At 43.0% G+C, this 27,382-nt stretch overlaps 1 protein-coding gene across 1 annotated transcript in view; it reads left to right on the forward strand.

The window, feature by feature from the left end:
• The window catches only part of LOC119169648 (cell adhesion molecule Dscam1), a 131,021-nt gene that overhangs the window by 96,708 nt on the left and 6,931 nt on the right, over positions 1 to 27,382 (forward strand). The window contains 12 exon segments of the mRNA XM_075885701.1: positions 1,036 to 1,181; positions 8,796 to 9,057; positions 12,759 to 12,920; positions 14,407 to 14,706; positions 15,188 to 15,307; positions 16,621 to 16,794; positions 17,328 to 17,475; positions 18,243 to 18,391; positions 21,545 to 21,676; positions 23,950 to 24,117; positions 24,664 to 24,734; positions 25,206 to 25,455. Of these exon segments, the coding sequence (XP_075741816.1) occupies positions 1,036 to 1,181; positions 8,796 to 9,057; positions 12,759 to 12,920; positions 14,407 to 14,706; positions 15,188 to 15,307; positions 16,621 to 16,794; positions 17,328 to 17,475; positions 18,243 to 18,391; positions 21,545 to 21,676; positions 23,950 to 24,117; positions 24,664 to 24,734; positions 25,206 to 25,455 (2,082 nt within the window).

Genomic DNA, 27,382 nt, shown 5'->3' on the forward strand with positions numbered 1-27,382 from the left:
TCTTTGCGGTTCTCATGTTGAATACGTCAAGATGCATGGGCATGCCTGTAAATTTTGTGACTTATCGCCGAAGACTTTCCGTCGCGCAGAATTTAACGAATACATTACAGGAATTGCACGAAAGAGAGCTGCTGGCTTCTTTAGACAAGCTTTGGTGACTTGAAATTGTGGCGGTCCCGCCATTCATCTCCTAAAGTTTGTGTGTGTGTGTGTGTGTGTGTGTGTGTGTGTGTGTGTGTGTGTGTGTGTGTGTGTGTGCGTGTGCGTGTGCGTGTGTGTGTGTGTGTGTGTGTGTGCGTGTGTGTGTGCGTGCGTGCGTGCGTGCGTGCGTCCGCGCGGTCATGACGAAAATATTTAGTGCAATGCCGTATTCAAGATATAGCTAACCTAATATGCACAGTACTGGGAAAGACAAGAATACTTCTTTTTCGGTAATGCTAGAAACAAACGTAAAAGAGGGAGCTGTACTTAGTTTCTGTCTGAATTTAGTGAAACGTGCGGTGCCTCATCTACGTGTATAGATGTCTATATCAATAGCTGGCGAACATTCAGAGCTATACCTAAATTTATTTATTTTTTATTTTCCATGCCCTCAAAATGCATATGCGCAGTTAGAAAGCACAAGTTGCAAATATATAATGCGCGCTACGCAGCCAGCTCCTCGACTTACAGTCTATACGGGTGTAGTTTTCCTTTCACATGGCCATGAGAAATGAACGGCCACATCATTTACGCTAAATGTAGGGCACTGTTCCGCCTATCTGCCTGCCATTAATGGGTTTGCAACTCTTCCTAATGACTGAACAGGAACATTTTTTCATGTGAGATAGGGCAGCGTCTAGTAATCGTACATCGTCATTGCCTAAGTATATCATACCATTTTTTCACCGAAGTACCCAAAGACCACTTGACCTAGTTGTCAACAGCCTCGCTCGATTAGTGATGGTGCTAGCTATATAGCTAGACATTTATTTATTGATTGTGATACGGAAACAGCGTGAATGACTATTCTCAACGCGCCTTTGGTTTGCACAGCGGAACCGCCGGTTCTCGTTTCACACTTCGAAGATAACGTTGTACGTCGAGATGAGCCGGTGTCTCTTCGATGCGCCGCCACAGGGACACCACTGCCCCAAATAACGTGGTCCATCTATGATATACAAGTGCAGGACTCCAGTCGAGTGAGTATCTCCTTACTTGAGCAAGTTGTACTGAGTGACGCTGCCTGTTTGTTTTGAATAAAGAGGCATTTTTACTGAATTAGCCCAAAATACAAAAAAAGAAAGTGATTCTAGTGTTTTCTTCAAGACAAGAATGTATAAACGTACTGCTGATTGCGGTTGTGGGTAGGTTTATGAAAAATAGCTATGTTACGTAAAAGCACTACAAATTCTGGTAACGACCACCTTTAAATGCAAATACATTTTTTAATCAGGCTATGTCAGGCATTCACCATTGTCCGCGGCGGTGACCGCGCACCGGCAGGTGTTCTCTATAAAGTCCCTTGATCTTGGGAAAGTAAGGCCATCCACTGTACTCGTCGCAATGCACTCGACCTCCTCTCTCCATCCTCGCACCCTTCGCGTCCTCCCAGTCTCCGACACTTCTGCAGAATTATTGGTCTCTTTGGCGGTTGCCCTTAGAAACGCGTGGGTCTTGCACTTAGCTTGTGTTTTAAATGCGAAGCATGTCTTAGCGAACTTCGGCGACATTGAGCGTATTATCTATCTATCTATCTATCTATCTATCTATCTATCTATCTATCTATCTATCTATCTATCTATCTATCTATCTATCTATCTATCTATCTATCTATCTATCTATCTATCTATCTATCTATCTATCTATCTATCTATCTAGCCGCCTACGACCTTCAGCTCTCCTGACCGTTTCCATAATAGTATTGATACCAAAATTGGTCTGGCATAGCATGACTGTGATAAGCATAAGTGACTAGACATAACATGACAATATTGATACGTACGTCATAAATAACATGATTTATATATCATGGTATGCCAGCTCTTGCGGTGGTTTCGTTCACTTGACATGTTTCAAAACTGGTATCGTATTACATGACCGCATGGTGAACCTATGCAAAAGACCATAACATGAAAATGATGACGTGCGTGTCAAACAACGTGACTACATGCCACGCTAATGATGCGCTCGTGGCCATTTCGCTAGCTTCACTTATACCAAATTCGGAATTACAGGACGTGAATGAATGACGCCGAATTCGGAACTACAGGACGTGAATGAATGACGAAGGTATGTGACTAGTGCAAACATGAGAATCGTCAGATGTGAGATGTAACAACATGACTACATGCCATGCTCATGACGCGCTCATGGCCGTTTCGCTAGATTCAGCTATAGCAATTTGGTATTACGGGACGTGAATGAATGGTGAAGGTATGCGACTGGTGGAAACGCGATAATAATCAGGTGCGTGTCATGTAACAAGATGACTACATGCCACACACTAGATGCGCTCGCGGCAGTTTCGTTAGCTTCACATATGCCAAATTCGGTATTACATGCAGTGAATAAATGACAAAAATATGTGACTGGTGCAAACATAATAATCATGAGATACGTGTCATGTGATAACATGACTACATGCCACAGTGAAGGCCCCGATAGACGTCGACGTGATCCGGCGTGCGTGCGCGCGGGCGTTCGTTTCTTATTGTCATGCCAGGGATTCCACGCCAGGCGCTGATCTGCCTCCCATATACTTGCAGGCGCGCGCTGCACTGCGTAGCTTTGACGCATGATCGTTTTAGTGCGCCCGGTGTCCTTCGTCACGAAGAGAGGCAGACGTGGAGCTTTCTGAATAACGTCGTCGGCGCGAAATGCAGCATGTCGTATTTCGAGCCAGTTGGCGCTGGGCCACGCCGACAGACGCCGGTCGCGCCACAGAGTTTCCTAAAATCAACTAGAAGGGACTCTGGTGCTGCGATCGTTCAGCGACCATGGGAATGACGGGTAGTACACACATTTCCCTTGTATTCGTACTTGCGGGTGGTGAATCATACTTGCGGCTTCGTTTACTGCAGGTTATGGTTTTGCATTGAAGGAAAGAACGAACCATTTTGAACTTTGTGACCCGATTCGAAATTGTAAGCCTAAAAGAATAAGGTTGAGAAACACAAACGCTGAACATTTGCTTTTGTTTTCGTGAAAAAACAGCTCCAAACCACACGAACACACGGATCCAGAAGCAGGCCAAAAGTGCGAAAATCAGGCAAATATGTGTACTACCCATTATTACCATGCTCGCTGAAGAACCGCGTGTTGCAGCGCCTATAGACACTATAGCGCCAGGGTTCCCTCTAGTGTGTATTAGGAAGCTCTATGGGTCGTGCCGGTCGCGCCTGGCGTCAGACTATAGAGTGCTTGCGTTGTGTTAGCGTAGTGTCGCTGGGCCCAGCGTGCGCGCGCATCAACGTTACGGCAAAATGTTCTGGGCCCTTCATGATGCACTCACCCCCGTTTCGCTTCTGATGCGCTCGCAGTCGTTTCGCTAGGTCTCCATGTAGCAAATTTGATATTGCATGACACGAACGGACGATGAAGGTAAATGACACGTCGAAACCTGACAATCATAGCATGCGTGTCCTGTAAAACTTCACTGCATACTACGCTCATAGCACACTCGCGGCATTTTCGCTAGCTCCAGATATACGAAGTTTGGTATCAGGTGACGTGAATAAATGACGGGGGTAAATAACAAGTCGAAACACGATAATCTTGGCATGAAGGTCGTGTACGACATAATTTACCTCCGCCCCGTAACGTTGTGCTGATTTTAAAGTGACATATCAACCTTCCTCATACGTGCTTCGCATATCATAGATTCTTACGGTACGTGGAATGCACCAATTTTTTTTTTCTTTTACGTTCACGCGATTTTTCGCTGATGCTTTGCGTAACAAACCTAGCGCACGCTTTGTTATCTGCGCTTTGCGCGGGCGCTAGGCCATGCTGTTGCGCCTATTGCTGCAACAACCAGAGTGAAAATGATTACATATTTTTTACAATACCCCAATGTAAATGCGATGGCTTGCGCAAGCAGCAGTGACTGCACAATTTCGGCCGAAAAAAAATTGTTCCGACAAAGAACAATGTACTTTGCGAGGTAAGGCGCCTTTCTTATTGCTCGTATCAAAGCATCACCATATGCTGCATTTGAAATATTGTTTCGGGCTGCTCATCAACATACGTGTTTTTTAGGCGCGAAGCTTTTTACGCGATGGGTCGGATGTCCTGTGTCGTCGTAATTGTCATAGTAGCCAGTTGCGAAGCATTGAATATCGATATAAACGGTGTCACAGTATATCCACGCAGTGAATGGTGAGGAGTGGGACGAAGCATCCGTCACTTCGTCCGTGCTTCTGTGCGTCCGTGTGTGAATCCATCCGTTCGTTCAAGCGCCCATCCGTAGGTCTGTGCGTACGTCTGTCCGCAAGCCTCGCCCCACTCGTCAACATTAACCTCGTGGATATGCCGTGATTTTTTTTTCTCGTCTATCCATGCGTTCCTTCAAAGTAGAGTTGTCATCAATATGCTGAATTTGAGAAACAAAAAAAATTTGGATCGTGTACCGTTTTTATACAAAATTGTGTCAGGGAAAGTTGCCCTAAATGTATTTTCTTGCGTTCAGCCAGCCACTGCTGGGAATACCTTCCGTAAACGTGATCGATTCTTGGCACTCAGGTTTTTATGAACTAATGCTCACAAACACAGTTATTTTGCCAGAACAGTTGATGAATGCAATCCACTGCCTCATGAGGTTTTTCAGGTGACAATTTTTAATGTCGCTGGAACGTTATCTACTTGGTAATTGGAATGTTCAAATAAGTTATAAATTTTGTTGCTGTTTCATAGAGATGTGACCTATGTTACCGTATGGATTCTTGTTGCTTTTTTTTTACTGTTACGAATAACTTGATGTTTTTTATGCCCCTCCTGCCTGGACCGAAATGCTGGCAAGCAGTATTACTAAATATCTAAATAAAAGAAATAAAAATATTCACCTCCTATTTCATCACCTCTCGCGCACTTCAGCAATCATCGAAAATGCACAACTGTAGTCTGTTTTCACTGCGAGCAATTACGTAGGATGATACACCTCCTGAATCGTGCTTTCTGTAACTGTTAGGATGCGTTTACGCGAATGTTTGTTAGAGAAAACAAATTATTGGATGAATACAAATACGTCTAATTGGCGCTCGCTTTCGTAAGGTATTTATTTTTATTGTTTTTGGGAAAATCAACACACAAACTCAAGAAATATAGGTGGCCTATGAAAAAAAGTAAAGAAATACTGAGGTGCAACGAAAAAAAGCTATAGCACGTTAATAGTGAGTGACCCATTTTGTTTAGGAAACCGTGGCCGCAATAGTTTTGGTCCCACCTGCATTAGCATGTCTTCCATTCTCTAATAAGAAACTTTCTTATACTTTTTACGACGGTCACCTGAGTATTTCTGACTGGGAATAGTCACTCCGGATGGGACTTTTTTGGTCGCTATAGATGCGCAGATTATGATGACATTCCTGGTGCAGAGTTTCTCCTCTCACAAGTAACCCCATCGCTATTTTCTTTGACAAAACCGTGATAACAAAGTTTTAAATAATCATTTTTTTATGTTTCTGTTATTGTGGTAAATGAGTCACTATTGGTGACCCTAATCATACCGATATTGCTCAAAGGCCTTCTTACGTTTGCAGATCACTGCGCACAGCTACTCTCACGCCGAGGAGATGAACGCATGGCTAAACGATCCAACATCCACGAAGTAATTGCAATATGTGACGTTTTAAATACATGTGTCGTACACTGGCACAAAAGCACCAAAAAAAATTCTGAACACACACGGACATGCCACAAGCGGAACTACTTCAGATGCAAACCTACAGCCTGTTATCATGTGGCAGAAAAACTTCCGCATCATAGACTTCTCAATAATTACTTTTATTTATTTAGCATGCCCCATTTATACAATCTTTGGAAGAAGCTAATCCTTTATTTGACGGTTGCCTCAGTGTTTATAATTTTATTCTCACCATTTAAAAAATTTCCAGCACTAGTGTGGTGCGCAAGCTGCCGCAAAAACCGCGTCAATCGAATTGTGCGGCTCACCCGTGGGAACGTCGGCGAAAAATGGCGCCGCGCGCCACCCATACAGCAAGCGGGTGAGGAGAATTAAAGAGGAAACGCGCCCGTGGAGGAGAGTGTCGTTACTTTCCCAAGTTCAAGGGGTTTTAGTTCTCTATCCGCTCTCACCCCCTCTCTGATAGCTACAGCTGCGGGCGCGGGCGCCTGTCCTCGCCCCTATAGAAACCAGAGCATGTGGCACCGGAGAGTGTAGGAGAGGGTTGATACAGTTCTTCGCCACTTCTTCTCTCGCCGTTCGCTCTCTCTTCTCCCTGCAGTCCACTCGCGCCTCACTCTCTACTGTTCGCTGGCTGGGCGCCTATCAAAAACATCCGGAAATGCGGATTTGAGATGACACTGTGAAACGCCAACGCCGAGTCCAGAACGCTGGCGCCCCACTTTCCCGTCCGCTCTCTTGTCACTCTGGAACGTTCACCGACTGGGCGCATCTCAAGGCAATGGCTGAAGTTGGTAAAGGTGAATGGCTGGCGGCAACAGTACCCTATCTCGGCACAAGAAAGGCCTTCGCATTTCTTCACAGTTCTTTTCGGGGAGGTAGGGGCACTTCATGCCACGCTATTCCTTCAGAAAAGAAACGTCCTAGGGGAATGAGCCCTAACAGTCTGGCACCATTACAACGCAATAATCACGTAGCCCGTTTTAAGAAAGGCTCTCATATCTCGTCGTGACACGCTACGTCGCAAAAAGACATTATAAATAAGAAAAAAAACGTGCCATATTTAGTCAATGCATCCTTTATTATTTCTTCTCGACACAAGTCAGATCTGCCTGATAATAGTATTACTATTATTTCTACTACTACTACTACTACTACTATTAATAATATTATTATTAATAATAATAATAATAATAATAAAAATGTTGATTTTTCACAAATACGTTCGATGAGGCACAGATGCAGGTAAAAGCTGCTCTCCGAAAGAGGCAGCTTAGCAAGGGCCCCCAGCCACCTTTTCACCATTTTTTTTCCTCTCATTCATCACACCCTCCTGTCGTCCTTCCCTGCTCAGTCCCATCGCTTAGCCCTGACACCTGCTTTTAGTCCATGAGAGAAAGCAACTTCTATCTTGTGCAAGGTGACTAACTAAGGGAGTTTTGATTTCGTTTCCGACATATCCGTAGGGTGGCGTCTTGTATCCCTTAAGATCACAGTGTTGGTGGTCGCACTTGCTCCCTATGCGACATTCTCTTTTCAGATGGTGCGTCTCCGTTCGTCACATTATGCGGGCTGCCAAATGATATGCGTCACTGCGACGCTGCTGCATGCGCTGTTTTCAAGATGCTCGAGCACTGACACTAATATGTTTGCGGGCGTCAGCCTACAGTGCAGACGTCCGCGAAGTTTGGTACATGATGCAAGCTCTATTTTGAGTATTATAGGTGAGCCGCTTAACACAGAGAAAAAGAGTACTTTGAAGTCAAGCCATGCTTTTTTTCCTTTTTTTTGCAACAAAATTATAGCACTAAGAATTGCTAGAAATAGTGCATTTGCTTACTATCGATAAGTCGATATAACTTCCATGCTTACGCAATGAACACAGCGAGCCGGTTAATCATAAATAAAGGAATCAACTCAGACTATCAAGCTTGCACAAGTGAAGTAAGGGTTAGGCATATTGAATAATTAGTTAGCTGTCATTACTGAAGTTGGATACAGCACTCAAAGGAGAAATTACTTGGATGTTCAAAGGCAGCAGACGCCACAGTCTTCCAGGATTTCCATTATTCTACCTAGATTGTCAAGCCATTCAATAGTTTATGTCGCGTAATTTCCATGCTTTACTCTCACAAAAATTTATGAAGCAGCTGTTGCGGAGTTTCCATGAACTATTATGCTAATTGCAGGCGAGATGCGTGTAGGATCGTAGAAGCAATATTTCTGTACGTTTAAAGCCAGCCTATATGTATGATATAGAAGAATTTCAGATTTAATAGGAATTTCCCTCCAGATTCAAATACTTGTCTTTTCATCGATAGTGCTTTGACCTGATAAGAAAAGTTTTCTGATAGTAAGAGGGTGTTCAAGTGGCAGGTATTGCACTGTTAACATTGATAAAATTAAGTTACTGTGTTAACACATCTTGCGTCGCTTCAGAGAATCTCGCAAAGCGAGGAACGTTAGAAAGCACGCAAAATACAAAGACCTCAAAGAACAAGATTTGTGATCGGCGCGATGCGATAAATTAAGGGGGAGCCGTAACTCATCGTAGCTTCTACACAATAGCCCAAACCCTCTGATTAGGTCAAGTTCCGAGAAAGCTTTGCAGTCCTTATATCTTTTATCTCTCTAGCTTCATAAGTGAACTTAGGTATAAAGTTCTAATGGGTTAATTGTCATGAATTTGGTATGCGCAAATCAAGAAACAAGACGATTAGGTCGAGAAGCTGAGAAATGACAGGACACTCAAGCTACAGTATGTGTGTAGTCCTCAAGTAGTACACTGGCTAAAGTACACATAAAGTGACAACAAAAGAACACCAATATAAGCCGATACGTAAAAAGCAACGCCCCTGAGATCGCCGGTCCTTTCTCCCCAGTGAATAAATACACGTGAAGGCCCGACGTGAGGAGAACGCTTTGTGGCTTTGCTGTTTGCGGCGTCTCGCAGGTCCGTGTCGGTGACTACGTGAGCCGAGATGGGTCCGTGATCAGCTTCGTAAATATCACAAGGGTTAGGCCCGAAGATGGCGGCGCCTACCGCTGCGAAGCCTCCAACGAACACGGCTCGGACGCACACTCCGGTCGCCTGAAAGTGCTCGGTCCACCGGCGGTGCACACAATGCACAACCGCACAGTTGTTGCAGGAAGGAGGGCGATGCTGCACTGCCCCTACTCTGGCTTTCCGGTGACGAGAGTAATATGGCGTAAAGGTGAGTGCACGAAAATGCGTTTTACGTAGGGGATGGAAGATGTGACCAAAATACGACTGAGTGCTCCTATATTTGTGGCAAAATTCGTGTTTTGAGGCAGTGACTGTTTACCACAGGGTAGTTTTGTGTGGCTTAGAGTCTCGCTTATCCAATGACTAAAGAAACTAAGATTGCCCGACTTAACAAGGTAGACCGCGCGCTATGAACAGAATGTGAATATATCTTCAAATATATGCGTATTGAAATTCGGGCCCAGGTGATCGTTACGTACGTCCGGGAAAACAGCCAAAAAAGAAGATGTGATACATTGTGTCTTCCGAAATATGTGTCTTTCAGAAAATGTTTGAAAAGCCTAAAAGAGTAAAACACATTTCAAACAGCAATTAAGAATGTTAGACTAATCTATTTGCTAATTATTGAAGTTAGGTGGCTGGGCAAAGTAGGAGAACTGATGTTCTTCAAGCGAAGAACGAATCACAGATTTGTGATATGAAAGAAAAGACAACCTTCAGTACATGTTTTGGCGTAAAGAAATTCAAACGATTGATGGGTCGAAACCAAAACTAAGGTTTACCATAACAAAGGATGGCTCTGAACGGCTGCGGCACCAATGTACTGAAAGTGAATGCCACATCGGGTCATGTCACTAGTGGCGGTGAAAGGTGTCGTGGCTTAAGAGCTCCGTACGGCTATGCCAAATTGATGCTGGTTTAGAATGTACACTTCAAGCTCGGACCTCCTGGGCTTGAATGGTTGCTGTAGAGAGTGGACGTTTCTAGTGGCACTTGTTATAACTGCATTGGTTTTCCTTTATTCCTAAGTACCAGCATGATTTGCTTCATTTTGCTAAAACAAATTATTGTGAACGTGACCTCTCGTATCGATTTTTTCATTTACTGAAATGAAAATTAAACGAAAAAGTTACTGTCACCATTACCTTGCGACGGATTCTTCTATTCACTTGAGTGTTTGAAATAAAGAATATAAAAAACAAAATAGCATATATACACGTATGCAGTCCTACATAGGTGATAACAAAAGTTCTCATGAGGCCGGAACAAACACGCAGCGGCCACGCTTCCGGTTAAGTCTTATTCGCGAAAATCATGGAGTTCCTACTTTCAATTTTTGATCAAGCTCAATCGGTGGCCTTGAAAATAACTACGCCCACTACCAACTTTTTCTCTTTTAGACTTCATACTTCACGTTACTTTTTGTAGAAATACACAGCAACAGAAGCTAGCATTAAGAAATAAAGAAAAACTAATGCAGCTTTGATTGATATGTTGGGTTTAACGTCCCAAAACCACCATATGATTATGAAAGACGCCGTAGTGGAGGGCTCCCGGAAATTTCGACCACCTGGGGTTCTTTAACGTGCACCCAAATCTGGACACACGTGCCTACAACATTTTCGTCTCCATCGGAAATGCAGCTGCCGCAGCCGCGATTCGAACCCGCGACTTGAGAGTCAGCAGCCTAGTACATTAGCCACTAGACCACCGCGGCGGGGAAACTAATGTAGCTATGCCAAGTGAGCATAAAAGTGAAAACACACCCTCAGCTGCGATTCGAACAGAGGCTTTTCTAGCGGGATGCGGGTATTCCACATCTGCACCACGTTGGTGGAGCTGCGCACATCCATTATGCGAAGGTACATTGTGAGCTACCAATCACAGTGTCACAATGGGCTTCGGCCTTTTCTTGCTTCACTTCTTGAAGCTCATTCCGAGTACTCCCCTTCTCTAGTACCCCTACCGAAACCGAGACACGGCCGACTGCAGCAAGCAGGCGACCAGTGGGCTCACAACACATGACAACAATTACAATGTTGGCAGCATTTGTTAAAGTATGTGTGTCATGAGTGCTATAATTGCAAGCCACACGTCTTCACAATGAAGTCGGTTGATGACTGGTATAACCACGCGCACTCACTCCTGTCATTTTAGCGGAATAATGCAATAGCGCTCTTGCAGGCTGCGGTTTTGGTTTCACTGATGAATTCGGGAACAATATAACTACAGGCCTCCAGTTCGAAATCCCACAGCTGTACTGAGTTCTTCGCATGGAGTGTTTTAATGCTCGCATTTGGCATAACTGCCCAACTCTCCTAATTGAAAGTACGTTGTTTAACTTTCTTAACTATTATCTGAAATGATGCTTTCAACAATCCTGATACATGCGGCTGCAGACGAAGTAATCGTGAAAGCATTGAACACACACAGCATTTTTTCGAAGTTTTCGAATTTACGACTCATTGCGTGAAACACCCTGAATGTAGGAAATATACTCAATGAACGAGCAAGTACCAACACTCTATGAAGCATTCATTGAAAAAAATAATGGTCATATGCAGGGTCGGCAGTGTTATTAGTGGAGCAAGCTAAATAGGAGATCTAACTCCATGTTTTGCTAACAAATAAGAAAAAATAATCGGGATTGAATGAGGGAGCTTAATTTCATTAAAGTGGGATGGGATGCGCTAATACTGATCCTAACGCTGAATCAGGTTAATATAACTCAGAACATAGCCCACTGATACCGAAACAAGCTCAAATGAAGGAAATGAGAATTTTATCTCTGCGTTATGTGAGGCGCATATCGCTAATCATCTCCATCGCCTTTGCCCAAGAGTATACATTGCATTCATTGTGAGAAATGCAGGCAGGCCAGAGCCACAGCTTTGCATGTTGAGTACGGTAGTACAAAATGACAATTCATACAGACGTCGGGGAAGTGAAAAATTATTACCAACTAGAGCGGTGGCTTCAAACGCTCAACGCGCCATGAGGGGTAGACTAATGCGCAGAGACCGTATTTGTCGCAACACACACGCGTTGAGTGAAATATACCCTGATGTCATTAGGCCGGAATGCGCATGCTGTGAGGCAGTGGCAAATTTTGATCATATTGCGTGGGATTGTAGCATAGATATATATCCACCACCAGCAGATATTATGGGTGATCCGACTCTCGAGCATTGGGGGTAGGCCGCATTGGCACACTATAGCCCATTTGGCCAGATAAGCTTCATCTAGGTCACCGTGCAGCTTCGGTTAATGTACGACAAACTAAGAATCGTGTACATCTGCTGTCTTAAGAAATACCTTTTCATCCATCGAGTCTACCTTCAAAACTTCAGAGCAGCACGCACAGTAGTCATCTATACTGGTTAGGAAGGTACTGCTGACTTAAAGGTCCTGAGACCTAATCCCTACCTCGGCCACTGAATTTCAATGAAGACGAATTGCTGATGTCCCTCGTATTTATATTAGGGAGCACGTTAAAAACACCAGGTGGTGTAAACTTCCAGAACTCTCCACTATAACGCATCATATATTTCTATGGCGGATATGGGACGTGAAACACCGACATTAATTAGAGCTTCAGTGCAGCGTAAAGATTTTAGTTGAAATAAAGCTTTTTTTACACCGATGACATGTAAAACTTCACTACCATAAAATTAGTGGTTCTACAGCCCCTTAACTGCAACGATGACCATAGGTTTCCTATTGCCATGAGTATTTGCAAACGTCCAGGTATACTGATATTTGACGTGATATCGCAATACGTAATCATGTATCGAGAAGCGCATCCAGTATACCGAAGAGTGCATTCTGCGCGGTGCCCTGTCTGTTTTTCTGAGCGTGTACGCTGTAGTTCGTGGGAGAAGCAGTCTTTCGTCTTGCGAAACACCGCAGACGGGAAAAGCCTGCCCAGCAGCAAACGTGTGATGCCGTATCAGAACGGATCCCTCATTCTGGAGACGGTGAGCCGCAAGGACGACGAAGGACGCTACTCCTGCACCGTACGAAACGAGCACGGCAGCGAAGCCCGCAACCATCTTTACCTCAGGGTTCTCGGTGAGTTTGCATGTCGCATTAACTTTAAATTGGTTCATTTTCAAACGTCTAGAATCAGGAGTATCCCACTCATTAGGAGTGAGACTGCATACACTCGTGTCACTAAAGGATTCAAATTTCCGCACCCCTTCATCTGAACCCCCTCTCCACTAAAAGAAAAAAACATTCTGAAAACACAAGTGCTCACTACCACTATCCCGTACCGTAATTTGTATATTACACATTTGTTGTATCAAGCTATGAAAAGGAAGCAGTGAAAAGAGAATATCGCTAGAGGCTATGTCTCATGACGACTGCTTCTTTCGTACATTTATTTCACTTTCTTGACAAAACTGTGCCTACAGCAATATTTTCTGTTCAGTTACCTTTTAATCGCTTCAGTCTTTCATCATAGCTGAATATCTCTTATATTCGTCACTCTTGTTACGTAAAACGCAGTTCTACTGATTTTCTCGAGCAACATGAAGAGTAGGACACCTGCGTTTTGTATAGCTTCGTTACATATACGTAAATTGAAGCCAAAGAAAAGGTGTGTGATTTCAGCCTAACGATTGCTTTTCTTGCGAAAGCTGTCCATCCCTTACACGCGTGTTCTTCACCGTTAAAGAATTGTTGAGAAAAGTTACTGCGTGCAAGAAAAACGCAACACACACAGAAGATACAGAAGGAACGAGCGTGTGTGTGCATAGGTTTTTCTTGCACTGATTTTTTTCTCTGTATGTATCACACGGGTCTTTAAATTGTTCAAATAAATCAGAGTATTCTTTGTTCTTTTTTTAGCAGATAATGCAAACTTCACTGTGTCCAGAGGTTTTCTTATTGAATTATGATGCTTGCTCCCTCATGATATACGTTTTGCTGCTTTGTTTTTGGCTGTGCTTTCTGGTGTCCCCATAGGCTCCCAAAGCAACGCTTGGTGGCGGTGCGACTCTGCACAAGTAGCGCCATCTATGGCAGTAAACTAGGAATATACGTATCTCGTGCAATTTGTATTTTCTCCGCCGCCGCGCTGCAGCTCGCTTTCGTACACATGTAGGGCTCTCACGCTCTGCTAAGAGTGTTGTGCAATGCGGAGTTTGAAAGCAAAGTTTCCCAGCCAGACAGGTGCTACGAAAAGTGAACGTAATTGTGCAGCATTCGCACGTGGAGAACGCGTGCTGCACGTGTTTCGTCTGCAGTGAACCGCATTCAATCGCCTGCGCCCTATGCCGCGCCTGTCCCCGATTTCCCCGGCTTTTGCCGCCAGAGCTGCAGTGCGGCGTTGTCATCGCTCCGCAAACATGAGCTTTGGGTCCCTATATATATAGGGACCCAAAGTGATGGGCTAGTTACCTATATTACCTATAGTTACCTATATTTCCCTACATATGCCTATATATATATGTCTATATATGGTTATATTACATATATATGAGAACATCCAAGCGAACTTACACACCCTTCCTTTCTGTTTGCGTCCTCTCTCGGAACACAAAATTTCCTACAGTTCCACCATCGATCACACCATTCTCCTTTCCGGAGAAACCTCAGCTGGGCTCCCGTGCCAGCGTTACATGCAGCGTTCCCGATGGTGACCCACCAATACGTCTCTCATGGCTTCGCGATGGCGTGCCATTGGACTCATCGCCATCTACCGGAAAAGAAGGTGTCTCTTTCGGTCACGTGGATGACTTCATCTCCACGCTGGTGTTTAAGTCCCTGCGCGAGGAGCACACGGCCGTGTACACCTGCCTTGCGGCGAACGAAGCCGCTGCTGTCAACTACTCTGCGCCGCTTGTCGTCTACGGTAAGTACAAACGAGACGCTTTCGATTAAGGTCTGGATACTATGCAACAACATACCACTAAATGTGGTACGTGTGACAAGAGAAATTCAAAGCTCCTGGTACTACTCCTTCAGGAAAGTTTGCCGCGAACAGCTTTCGTGTTGAAAAACAAAAGACCGCACTCTTCAAAAGTTCTGTGTCACAGTTCATAGCTGGCATATCGTATAACACGCAGAAAATCTACGTATATTTATATTTAATTTATGTGTACGAGATAGTCGCACGCTAATGATTCTGTTCAATGCAGCTTGTTTACCTATGGTGATGTTTCTGTTTCACATTCGCAATTTTAGAACGATGAACCCGACTGACGTTATATACCACAATAGGCATTCGCAATTACTTCTCACAGTTTTTTTTTTGAAGTTTCTATATACTCTTTATTGACTTATGCAGTAATAAATAAAGTTTTATCACTCGATGCTCGGTCTTTCTGTGGCAGCCCCACCAAGATGGCGGCTGGAGCCCGCAGATACGACTGTTACTACCGGTGAGCGAGTGATCCTGGACTGTCAGGCCGATGGCACCCCGGAACCCAGGGTTCGTTGGAAGAAGTCGGCAGGTTTGAAGGTTTCCCTCTCGCACCACTCTTTCGCCACTATAGGATGCCTAGACAGTGTTCTTAGCTGCTCCCGAGTTTGCAAGGTTGAGTTGACGGTTACTAGTACTAAAGGCAAACGTTGAACATGACTTCAGTTTTCCCTCTGCGCGTGCCTTTACACTCCCGTAATCTGCCATGTTCACAACTCGCCAACTAAGTTAATTAACTTGGGCTTAAGGGTGAAATTTCGCGTTCATCTTTTTTCTCTAATTATCACCAGCATATGAATTGTTTGTGACAAACTCATACTAATAATCGCACATAGATGAGCCTAAAATAAATCTGTTAGTTCAGCCAGCCTACTACAAAAACGTAAGCCATAGTAAAGCAAATAAACGCACTAAAAACGTTGCTCCCTCGTGCCTGAAATTCCCGGTACACTCGACACACTGCGCTTTGCAAACTCAAAGTTTTAATTGCTTGATTATGCAAGCACGTTTTGTAACAAGCAGTTCACTCGAAACCAGTTCGTAGTTCATAGGCCTTTTTTTTTTCATGAAACCGAATTCAGCAGCTTCTTTTCTGTCATGGTTGGCCTGATAGAAACGGTGCTAGACTGGCGATGCGAAACTCGCATATGCGATTCCGACCCTCGCTGTCGCATTTCGAATCACTGCAAGTTAAATAGTAGAGAGTGAAGGACTGTAGCCTTTCGCTTCAACTTAACTAACCTGAGGTGGTTGAAATTAGCCGGAGCCTTTCACTGTGGTGTCTTGGTAACACGGGTCTCTTTTGGACGTTCAACCCAACAAACTAACCTAACTATGCAATCAACGCTCACTTATTCAAATCGAAAATCGCGCCGCTAGTAAATTGCAAGGGCTTTTCAAAAAATACATAATAGACCGTGTCTAAAATAAAAGCTCGTTCATAATGTCTCGTTATATTGGATGGCGCATAGCGTCTGTTTATCAGAACAGCTAGACCTCGACCTATACCAATCACTGGAAACACGACTTCGTGTATTTCTACACTTGATTTTTCTCTACATTGTTTCACTGTGGCACATGTGTGCCGATCAATAATGAACCCGAATAGCGTGATCTCTTCCCATACTCGTGGCAATATTGATTGTGCACTTGTACTATTGTGTATTTTAGCAATTTTACCGTACAAACAAATAGGTGCACGCAATGCTAATTCTAGTACCATTAAGACTAGCATTTTACTATATAATCGTCTTGTATTGTCCTAAAGAATGCTTTTTCTCAAATTTGAAGTTTTTTTTTCTAGCTTTCACGTGGCATATTCGCGCTATTCTTGCGTTTCGTCAGGACCTCAGAGCACGGAATTCCGCACCGTTATCAGCAGCTCTCGCATGCAAGCACTGGTGAACGGATCGCTAGTGATTCAAGAAGTGGAGACCGCGGATGCAGGCGGTTATATGTGCGAGGCCTCGAACGGCGTTGGTCTACCCCTGTACACTGTCGTGCAGGTTAACGTCCATGGTAAGCAATTCAGTATTATAAAAAATGACAAATAGTGCTAAAAAGGGCGTTGTAATTAGGCATGCGATCTGTAATGTTAGGATAAACCATGCTTGTGTTTCAACAGTGAATAAAGAACTTGTATGAAGTAAAACTAGCGTACCGAATAATCAGTTATTTTGATCAGGACAGCTAACGTACCTAAAAAGCACTGTATTTTGATCAGGAGGTGTAGCTGTAGCTGAAGTTGTGCAAACCACCGTGAGTAATTTTCATCTTAAAAAGATGTCATCACTAAAAAAACAGATATGTAACCTAACAATTCGATAATGATATGAGTCTTAGAATGGTTTCACTTCACTGCTCGACAAACACAAGCTTCAGTGATAGCTGGGCGTTTTTTATGAAAGGTCTGCACTGAAAAACAATCGAAGAGAATAACACGGTTTCAGCTCTCACTAAAGTGTTCATTGTTTGTTTTAGGATACTTAGCTTATTTCTTTTGCCCGCAAGAATAACATTATTTATTTTACCGTTTTTTTTTTTCATTTCAGCCCCCGCCAAAGTAAGGCAGCGTTTTATGTCCCACATGGCTGGGAGAGGGCAAGTGGTGAAGCTACGCTGCGAAGCTACAGGAGATGAACCTATCAGCTTTTTTTGGTCGAAGGACAGCAAACCAATCAAGGCATTCTCTAATCCTAGGTAGGGACAATAATGTGTGACCAAATACAGAAGCTTACTTCATCTGTTAATTTAGAACAGTTTGAGCTTTCTGTTTTTCCTGTTACTGCTCTACAATATGCCATTCAGTTAATTAAGCTCAGCGACATACTGTTTCGTACCTTCGTCATTGTGAAATAAAACGCGAAATTGAGACTTGCCAGTGAAATTTGTTTGACATTGTATACGGGAGTGAACACGCATGCAAGACCTTAGCATTGCCTTTTAGGTTTTGATGAATGACTACGGTTAGAAAGAAGTTTCAAAAAAATTTTAAGAATGATTTACAAATAAGAAAATGCTCGGAAATTTCTGAAACTGAAAAAAAATCAACGTGCACGCAATTATTAGTTTTTTTAGAGAACATGAACACATATTGATGCAGTAAAGTTATTTTGTGGCAGTCAGTGCATCTTTTGATTAGGCACGATTTGAACAAGTCAAGTTTCATGGTTTCAAACGCTACCGAGCTCAAGCAGCATGACAGTCAGATCGGGTTCGTCGTCGTGTGCAGGCTACCCGTAGCTATAAATCAAGCCCATTCAGGACGTTTCGAACACTTGGGCTGCTCGTTAATGGCTTTCTCAAAGCGTGGGTCTCGAAGTGTTGGAAAAGGTCAGAAGCAGGCGCGGTCATCGTCCGAGAGGCGACGTCATAGTGCTCTCGCCCCCGGACTCCGTCCACCTTCGACCATCGTCGCTCTTACACTGGACGCACAGGTGTACGATGGCGTGCCTACTCGGGTGCAGGTACACCGTCAAAGACCACTCCCGCGAGGAGTCACCCTGGTCCGAGCTGATGATACTGCTCGCCGAGAAGAACGACACAGGCACCGTCAAATGCGAGGTTTCCAATGCCTACGGACACGACGAGCAGGTGACACACCTCTCCATACAAGGTAGGCCTCATCATATTATCGTTGTTTTTTTTTGCCAGATGCGTAGTTTCTATTTTGTGCCTTAATGCTTTAGGCGTAATAAATTTAAGAAGTCGCACTTCGAAGAACAAAGAGAGCCTTCAGTTCAGCCAGTTTTGTCGTGTTTCCATGATAAAGAAGAGTGTCAGATTTCGTACTTGTAAACAACGTATATTTTCTTCCAGCTTTGTTCTTGGAAATGGCCGTTGTTCACCCGGTTGTTTTTCGTTTAAATGTCATATACATAGCCAATTAGTGAACGCTGTTGTGTTTGTCTAATCAGAACTTCCACGGAAGCCCGTCTGCTCAGGATCAAACATTATAACAAAGAACCAGCACATGCTAAAAAAACTTTGTAAAAGAAATAGGCTTCGGCTTGTTCATATCTTATCACGAACAAGCCTTCTAGAAAAAATACAAAACATATTTTCTCATTGTTTATATTGGCAAGCAAATGAATCTGCTGGCATTTTATTTTGTCATAATTGTGTTTACACACAACAATACACAGTTGAATCATACCCCATCTTTGAATAATGGTATGGTCTTTTCTCCGTAAAGTTCTTGCTGCGTCAAATGGAGGTGACAACTGTGCTGAGTAATTGACACGTCAGAGATATTTTACGAAGAGTAAAGTAGCTCTTTCTCAGTTGCCGGCTTGAATTGCAAGTGATTAACGTTAGGCTGCAGTACCCATAAGCGGATGCCGGTCACTCTATCTGTCATTGATATTGGCCACACGTATATCCGCCGTATCGTAATTATGCCAAGTTTCACTGATGCGATGTATTTTTGTTGTTATCAATTTTCTAGTCTCTATTTATGCACGCTGTACATTGGTTATAACCATAATGGTGTACAAGAAGCACGTTCAAAGAAAGTGGTATTTCCAACGTTTATCTCATATTTGACGGTCAAATGGAAGAGTCGTTTTCATTCAAAAGAGTTATTACGCACGCACCACGCATTATTATTGCAATGCTACATCTTGTATTGTGAAGCATGTATAGGAGACGCGTGTGTTTGTGAAGCCTAAAAGTTATTTTCTCTGTATTTGCATGCAGAGGAAGTTATTTTCCCTGTATTCACAAGCAGACGTGTGGCTCTGTGGTGAAACACCCGCATGCCACGCAAACGAACCGAGTTCGATCCCCACAAATACCCAGAATTTATTTTATCTGCTTCTTTCTCAATTTTTAGGACACGCGCAACATGTTTCGCTCACAACAAACGAAGATGACGCCGACGCCGGAATTTCTTCAAAACGAGCTCTTCAACAATATCACATTAAAACTGGATCCAGAAAAAAAAAAGGTTGGGGGTGAACGTGAGCTCAGGCATGCCGCGCACGCAGTGCAGATTTCTTTGCGCGTAAAGTGTTTGCTGGGCCCATATATTCTCATAGTTGCGTGCAATGTGTTGAACAGACTGGGCATCGATCGGTCTTCGCTTAGCCCTACCGCTCTTCACCTCCTTTCGGTCTCGCCTTTTCTATCGCGATTCTCGTGTTCCCTGGGTTTCCGCTGCGTTCCGCTTCTTTACTTTCCTTCCCTCTATGACAGAGGTTCTCTCATTTGGCACGTGGATAAATGGCGCACGTTGTCAGTTGAGCGATGCCTCAAAAATCTAAGTCGGCGGAGGATCGTCTTACTGGGGCCGGAAATACATATACATGTTTCTTGCGAAGCGTTTTCGAAAGAAAAGCGACACTTGTGGCACTTTTTGAGGGGAATAGCGGCAATGAAAGACTTTCATGCTGCATTACTTGCTTTGTATATTTGCCTATTGGTCTGGCTGTTGCGAATTGTCATGAATTATTTATATTACCTTGAACTGAATTCGATTCTTCTGCAGTGTGCACCCAAATTACTACTGACTGTAACAAACATTAAACTTCAGCGCCGGTAGCACAAAAGATAGCTGTTGCTAAACTTGCTCACAGTTAATTTCACTTCTATATGTTCTTATCGCGCAATATTTAAGAAAAACGAAAACACTCTTATAAGTATGCCAGTAAATAAAATGGTGCAGGTGTAAGTACCAGAGTACTGTGTTTTTACCTGCGTAGCAACACAAGTAGATTTCAGCTACATCAGTGCAGTTATGAATGTACTGGAACTTCTTGTCAACAGTTTGAATACATTATTTAAGAGCAAGACAATCACACAGCTCAACTTCACCTTGAATTTAGTAAATTCAAGAACATGAAGTGCAGTTTAATGCAGGTGCTGTAAAGGCCGCTTTTAAACCAAATGTCCGTAAGTCGTTTTCAGTGTTCCGGTTAGTTTCTTGTAAACTTCACGCCTCTAGTCAAAAGTTCGCGGTCTGCCTTTGTCCCTGCATCCGTAATGAATGAGAGGTGTCCGCCACAGACGTAGAGATGCGGCACATCTGGCGCTGCGCACTCTTCAAATGTAGTTAACCCATTGTTGAAAGGATGGATGGTGTATACGAACCAGCCAGGCCAGGCGTCAAGAGAGTGGGTTCCTGTTCGCATGAGTAACTGACAGATTTTTGGGGACGGAGTAAATAATATATGAAAGTATGAGGCTAAAATAAGAGCGTGCATGTACCACCGAAGGGAAAGTATTGAGCAATAAGCGGAGGCCTAACAGTTGATATCAAGTTATAACATCCGCATTAAACTGTCATACATCAGTGCCGGTAGCGGTGCTGACGAGAAATAGTGAACGAAGCCGGCAGAAGCACAATAAGTGCATTGTAAAACTCTGGCATCCAAGATATATCTCTTCCAGCGTTCGAAGACAACATGCTAGGCTTTTTTCTGTGTGCACTTGACTACTCACGCACTCTCCGGAGAAGCTTACAAGTTACGCGGGGTAACACGAGGAAGGCGAAGTGGCTTCCGGTCTCAAAAAGCGGAAAGGAATATTACATCAGAAAACCCCTGCACGTTTTAGAAGCCAGCACGATTTAGTAGTCACTAGACCGCTTTAATGAAACATATTTAGATATACTGTCTCGTGGCCTCATTCAGGGTGCATTATCGTACTATTTGCTCATTTTGTTGAGAAATAAAATTTAACTATTATGCACAAAAGAAAAACAACTTTCAGCTCATGCGAATGACTCCTACCTGTGAACCAAGCCGCCATGCTTGTGTTTTCCTCCAAGACAGGCCCGATGAGCCTCCCAGACCGGAAGCGCTGAACGTGCTCAGCCGATCTGTGACCATTCTGTGGAAAAGCCCGAACGATGGGAACTCGCCCATCACTAAGTACATCGTGCAGTACAAGAGGAGCATCGGTATGTTTTCTAGTTCTTCTGCATGTTATTATTATTAATATTATTATTATTATTATTATTAATGTTAATTACTTCAAGTATTGTGACAGGGTTATGTGCATGCATAAGTGCGGAACAATTCTTGGGAACCTCAGTTTATTTGGGCATTTTTTAAATGTCGGACTCGGTATACTGACCCGACGCATTTTTGCTGTAACGCTGCTCATTGGTCGGTTAAAAACGACATACACGCCCTTTTGATAACGATGGATAATCTTGGATGTATAAGTAAGCAAAAGAAGACCTCATCAGCCAGAACATATACAACAATGAAGTGTGGAAGATTTCAGGCACCGAGAAAGACCGTCTCCTGCTCCTTGCACTTCAATGTGAACGTTGGAGCAAATGACAAAGAGAAAGAAGCGCAGTGTTTCTTTTTTATCGCACCGAAAGCTGTGTTGCTGTTGAAAATAAGCTTCGGGAAATTGGCAACTAAATGGACTCTACTTGTGTAAGAACAATGTGATCAACGTTCATGTAGTTGTAGTTTTATTTGCGGTTGTTCACCACAGGTACGAACCTTGTCATTTACTTGCCGGCCATTTCTAGTGATAGGAGAACAGTATGAGCAAGTCAGCTACTGTAAATGGCTAAGAGAAGAATTACTAAAACAGGAACCAATCGAACACTGGGCGTGTCCTTGTGCTCGTCTTTCCATGTCCCTTTATTTTCGATTTTAACAATGAACCTACAAAAGAATACCACTTTAGGTATTTTTTTGAACGATTTTTCAGGTGCTAGAAAATCTGTGATTCACCAGTACACGTACATACACAATTGTTGTTATTGTAATGGCAATTATACGAAAACTCTCGGTCGTTTGATATATCGTCACCGTCATGTCCCGTAAGCAGTATACGTTACTTAAACAAATTGAATAAACAAAATGAACAGTATATATATATATATTTATATAGTCTAGTAGATCCTCCGTGAGCGGTCACAACGTGGTTTATTTCGACGTTTCGGCCTAGAGTCTGGCCTTCATCATATATATGATGAAGGCCAGTTATTTATTCATTATTTATATATATATATATATCTATATACATATATATATATAGTGAAGGCCGCTGTGGTAGCTCAGTGGTTAGATCATCGAACGCGTTATTCGAAGGTCGTAGGTTCGATTCCTGCTCACGGCTGGTTATTTTTCATCCACTTTTCTTTCTTTTTATTTACATTCTATTGGTTCTAATAACTTCCCCTGTACATTCCTTGGCATTACTGTCTGTTAGATCTCAATAATATTGTGTTAAAACACGGAAAAACGAGCCCTTAGGTATACACTTCTTTCCCTTATATATATATATATATATATATATATATATATATATATATATATATATATATATATATTCTGCGAGATGAAAAATACATAAAAATTATTCAAAGCGTGTGGCCAGCGACTGCATGTGTCATCCCTCACTCCGCAGCGCACCCCGCGTTGCACAATTTTGCTACCTGCCATGCATCCACCATCATAATACGGCCGAGCTATCTTAGAAAATCCTTTGCCGCTCGCCAGCAGGGCGCAGATACGAATATATTTAGGGCATTGTTTATGACCCTCAATATGGCTGAAAGTGTGCCTTTAAAGCAACAATCCTAGATTTTCTTTTATTTTTTTCAGACGCGCACGAAACAGTGGTTAATTTCAGCACCAACTCGCTACGTGGCACGCCGAGCACCCGATGCGTCGGATGCCAGCATGAGGCAGTAAAAGTTTATGGCTCACTTCCAGTGCCACAGCTAAAAAAAAGCAATAGGGGCGCTTGCTCGTGTGTTGTCGATCCTTAAAACATGGTTTCCAAACACGACGTAACAACTGTGATCAACTGTTCCCACATGTCCTGAGTAGTGTTATTTTTGTGCGTGCTTTGTGCATGAGTGGTGCTCTGCAAGTTCCTAGCTGCTTGTTGAAACTTTTGTGACAATAAAATGTGTTACTATCACAGTCATTTCTCCCCTCTTACGGTTTAGCTGTTATTTTATTCTTATGAATTTTCTGGGCGCTATGTTTTAAGAGGTAAGAATTTTACGTGAAGTTAAATAAAGCCATTCAATATTTCTTTTCATTTAAGTAGACACCTAAAAACACAATGGTTTGTTAATATTTCATCAATATCGTTCTTCCAACCTATTGCCACCGTCTTAGAAGCATTCAAAAGTTCTGAAACCGGTATTAATTGAGAGTTCTCGCATTCACTATTTGTCCCCATTAATCGCTGCAGAGTCGTGGGAGAAGCAACTCAGCGAAATGGTGGCCGAGGCCGACCAGAGCCAGGTTACTGTGCAAGACCTGCATCCACTCACCGAATACAACTTCAGAGTGCTCGCTGAGAACGTCATTGGTATCGGACCACCTAGTGAGGCGTTGACGGTCATCACCGATGGAGAAGGTGAAAGCCGGAGCAGATTGCATTCGCTATGAATGATGCAGAAAAAATAAGTTATTATTTACGGTTGCTCGGAGGAGCCTCTTTGTGACATCCAGCGCAAATTAGCACTAACCCATTGATCATAACTATATCACTAAGGCGTATGAATGCGGTACATCATTTAATTTTTTTTGCATCACAGGCCCGTCAGATGGCGGTAGTTGAAATCAATATATTGAAGGCAACTTTTTGTGTGCACTAAGACATGACCACAGTTTTCAATGCAGTATTGCAATTAGAACATTGTGTGGCAGTTCTGCAATCAACATCAAAACATAGAACGAAATAGAAGGAGTCAGTGCTGACAACAAATGAGAAATATACAACATCGCAGAACCTGATAGTTTTTGTAGACAAAGAGTGGAAAACACTCAGGTGGTAATAGAATTTGAAGGTACTACGGATGGTTATAAAAATAAATAACTCAATGTGATCATCGCATGTACATGCTGCCATTCTAGAGAGAGAAAATACTAAAAAAATGTTTCATCTCGTGATATTTCACAGTACCTGCAACTCCTCCTCAGAGCGTGAAGGTGACAGCAGTCAGCTCAAGAAAAGTACAAGTGTCATGGAAGGTGAGGCTCTTCAATGGGTAACTGCAACGCGTGATCAGTGATAATAATCTAGCACACAGGCCAGCTACTTCCAATAGAAGATTAACGATCTTACGTATCGCTTTGAAAGTATCTTGTACTCCAAATATTTGAAACGGAAAATACCAAATGTGTTACCGAAGGCATCTCTATAGTTATGAACAAGCTCATTCTGAAAATGATCAGCTGTCTTTGATGTATCTGCGTAGTTTGCTGTCATTTTGTGTCACTTGTATTCATTTTTTATGACTTTCTCAAAAATATATAACAGCTGTGTGCTACGCACTTGATGTTCTTTGAACTACGATGTGAGTAGAGTTAACCAGAACGCAATATTATAAATGGCAACTGCATGGTATACCAAGAAGTGTAGAATTTCCAATTACTGCATTCATGACTCTAAATTCTGCACTTCGCACTCTTCTTTTCAATCTGCGCAACACCATGCCACAGCCACCACCAGTGCACCTTCAGTATGGCGAAATCCAGGGTTAATATGTTGGCTATCGTGTACACGGCTCCACCGAGCCATACGTCTTCAAGACCGTCACGGGATCTTCATCTTCGCCGGGCAACCCCTTCACGCGATGTGTCGTGGATAACCTACAGCGGGCCACTGCCTACGCCGTAGTAGTGCAAGCGTACAACGACAAAGGAGCAGGACCGCTCTCCGACGAGATCATGGTGCAGACGCACGAGCAAGGTCAGTGCGTCGTTTTTAAGAGGTGAACTGCGATAAACAGCCCGGTGAAACCGCAGGGGCCAAACAATGAAGAATACAGCAATAAACTGTAACGCTATACAAAGTAAGGCTAGCCACTAGCTCTTTTGTATTCCGTCTATGTAACTCTGCAAAACACAGGTTCCGCACAGTCGCTTAGAATTGAGAAAACAACAGTTCAGGAGTAACGTGAGCCATCTGTTGTTGCCGTTGCCTACCAAAACAGCTCACGTCCCAGCGATGGCAACCGCGCACTTATAATCAAAATTCACAGCTGCCGCTCGAGCGATGCATTCTCCACAAGGCCATGCCACTTTTTTTAATGCTCGCTCAAGACGGGTGAATCGTTTCCTATCTGCTTCGGTACTCATCAATATCAGGGCTCATGAGCGCTCATTTAGCGTACGCACCCGCCGTGAGGTGGAGGTAGGTCGGCTTCTTTGATCTCTGCTTCAGCCACTTTCGTAGCTTTGTCGCCCCCGTTCGCTTTACCCAGGAGCAGAACATACGATGCACGGGGGATATTATTGATCTGCTTTTAATACGGGTCAGCAACGGCGACGACAAAAGCTTGTTGATACTGCCCTTATACCTCCTATTGCAAGAAAAAAAAAACTATGCACTCAGTGCTCTGTAGCGACGTATATCGAATCACAGGGCGTTTCAAGAAATGGGTCCAACTTTATTATAATGAAAATTAAAGAAAGAAGGTAGTCACATGCTGTTCGTGGTGATACTTTATTGACGCATAGGACATCTGAAGATGGGTAGGAACATTATTACGACAGCAATTATAAAATTAAAAAATTAACTTTTCAACTAAAGAAAATAAGCTGTCGAATAAAACGGGTGAGTTTAAGGTCTTGCTGAAAGTAGTCCATAGCCAATTTATAATCTCTGAAACGCAGCCACTCTTAATCACCCCGGAGCGATGAAATCTTCCCAAATTAGCTGGCGAAACAGCAACCGGTGCACTAAACAGCGCATCTGCCATTCCCTTTAAGAACACTCTCGATGTCAGCACTATTTCTGTCGGATTGTGGGGGGAATATAAGCTAGCGTCGATAAGCAGCCATGTGGCAAAAAAGCTTTGCCACAAAACGAAGTATCTAGATTAATGGTCGATAAGGGTGAGGAAACAGTGTCATCATTGAAGGCGTTTTTGAAGTAAATGGTAAATGGGCTGTTTCCTACGTCTGTTTCGATTTTCGCTGCTAAATTAGCGAGACTTCATTGATTCGCCGTGTATACCAGTGACCGTATTTCAGAAATTTTAAAGTGGTTATGGACTGAGTGCAGGAAGAACATATTTGACTCTTTCGACTCGGCAACTTACTTCCACCGATTAAAAAGTTTATTTTTACTTTTTTCAATTCCTATTGTAATTAGCTTTTGTGCGCATTTTAAGACTCCTTATGCCACAGCAAAGGTATCGCCGCAGGTAGCACGCGAATACCTCCTTTCTTTATAATTTTTTAACACTACTGGACATTTTTTTTAGACATGAGCGAGAGCTGTAGGCTTACCTCGAAATGTAGCTCGCATATTGTCCCGGTACCTTTGACGCACAATATTTTCTAAGGTTTTTGATTCTACATCCTTGTAAATGGTCCTCCTAAAGGGTTAAAAATATTTTCATTCGAGGTATGGGGGCGAATACCTGCAGCACTTCAAGAAAGTGGGCCGGACGTATTTTTATGGTCGATATATTATTTTGTGTATTAAATGAACTAGATGACTTATTATATGATTGTGCCTTATTATACTTGCGCATGCGCATATTCTATGAATGTATATTTATACCCATTTTGTCACACTGGCCAAAAATCATAACTATTGAGACTGTGGCAGTTTTTTAAATATAATGAAATATTTTGCTGAAAAAAATAGCTTGACTTGACTAGTTAAA

This window comes from Rhipicephalus microplus, chromosome 2, assembly GCF_043290135.1.
Source record: "Rhipicephalus microplus isolate Deutch F79 chromosome 2, USDA_Rmic, whole genome shotgun sequence".
NCBI classification, from domain to species: Eukaryota; Metazoa; Arthropoda; class Arachnida; order Ixodida; family Ixodidae; genus Rhipicephalus; species Rhipicephalus microplus.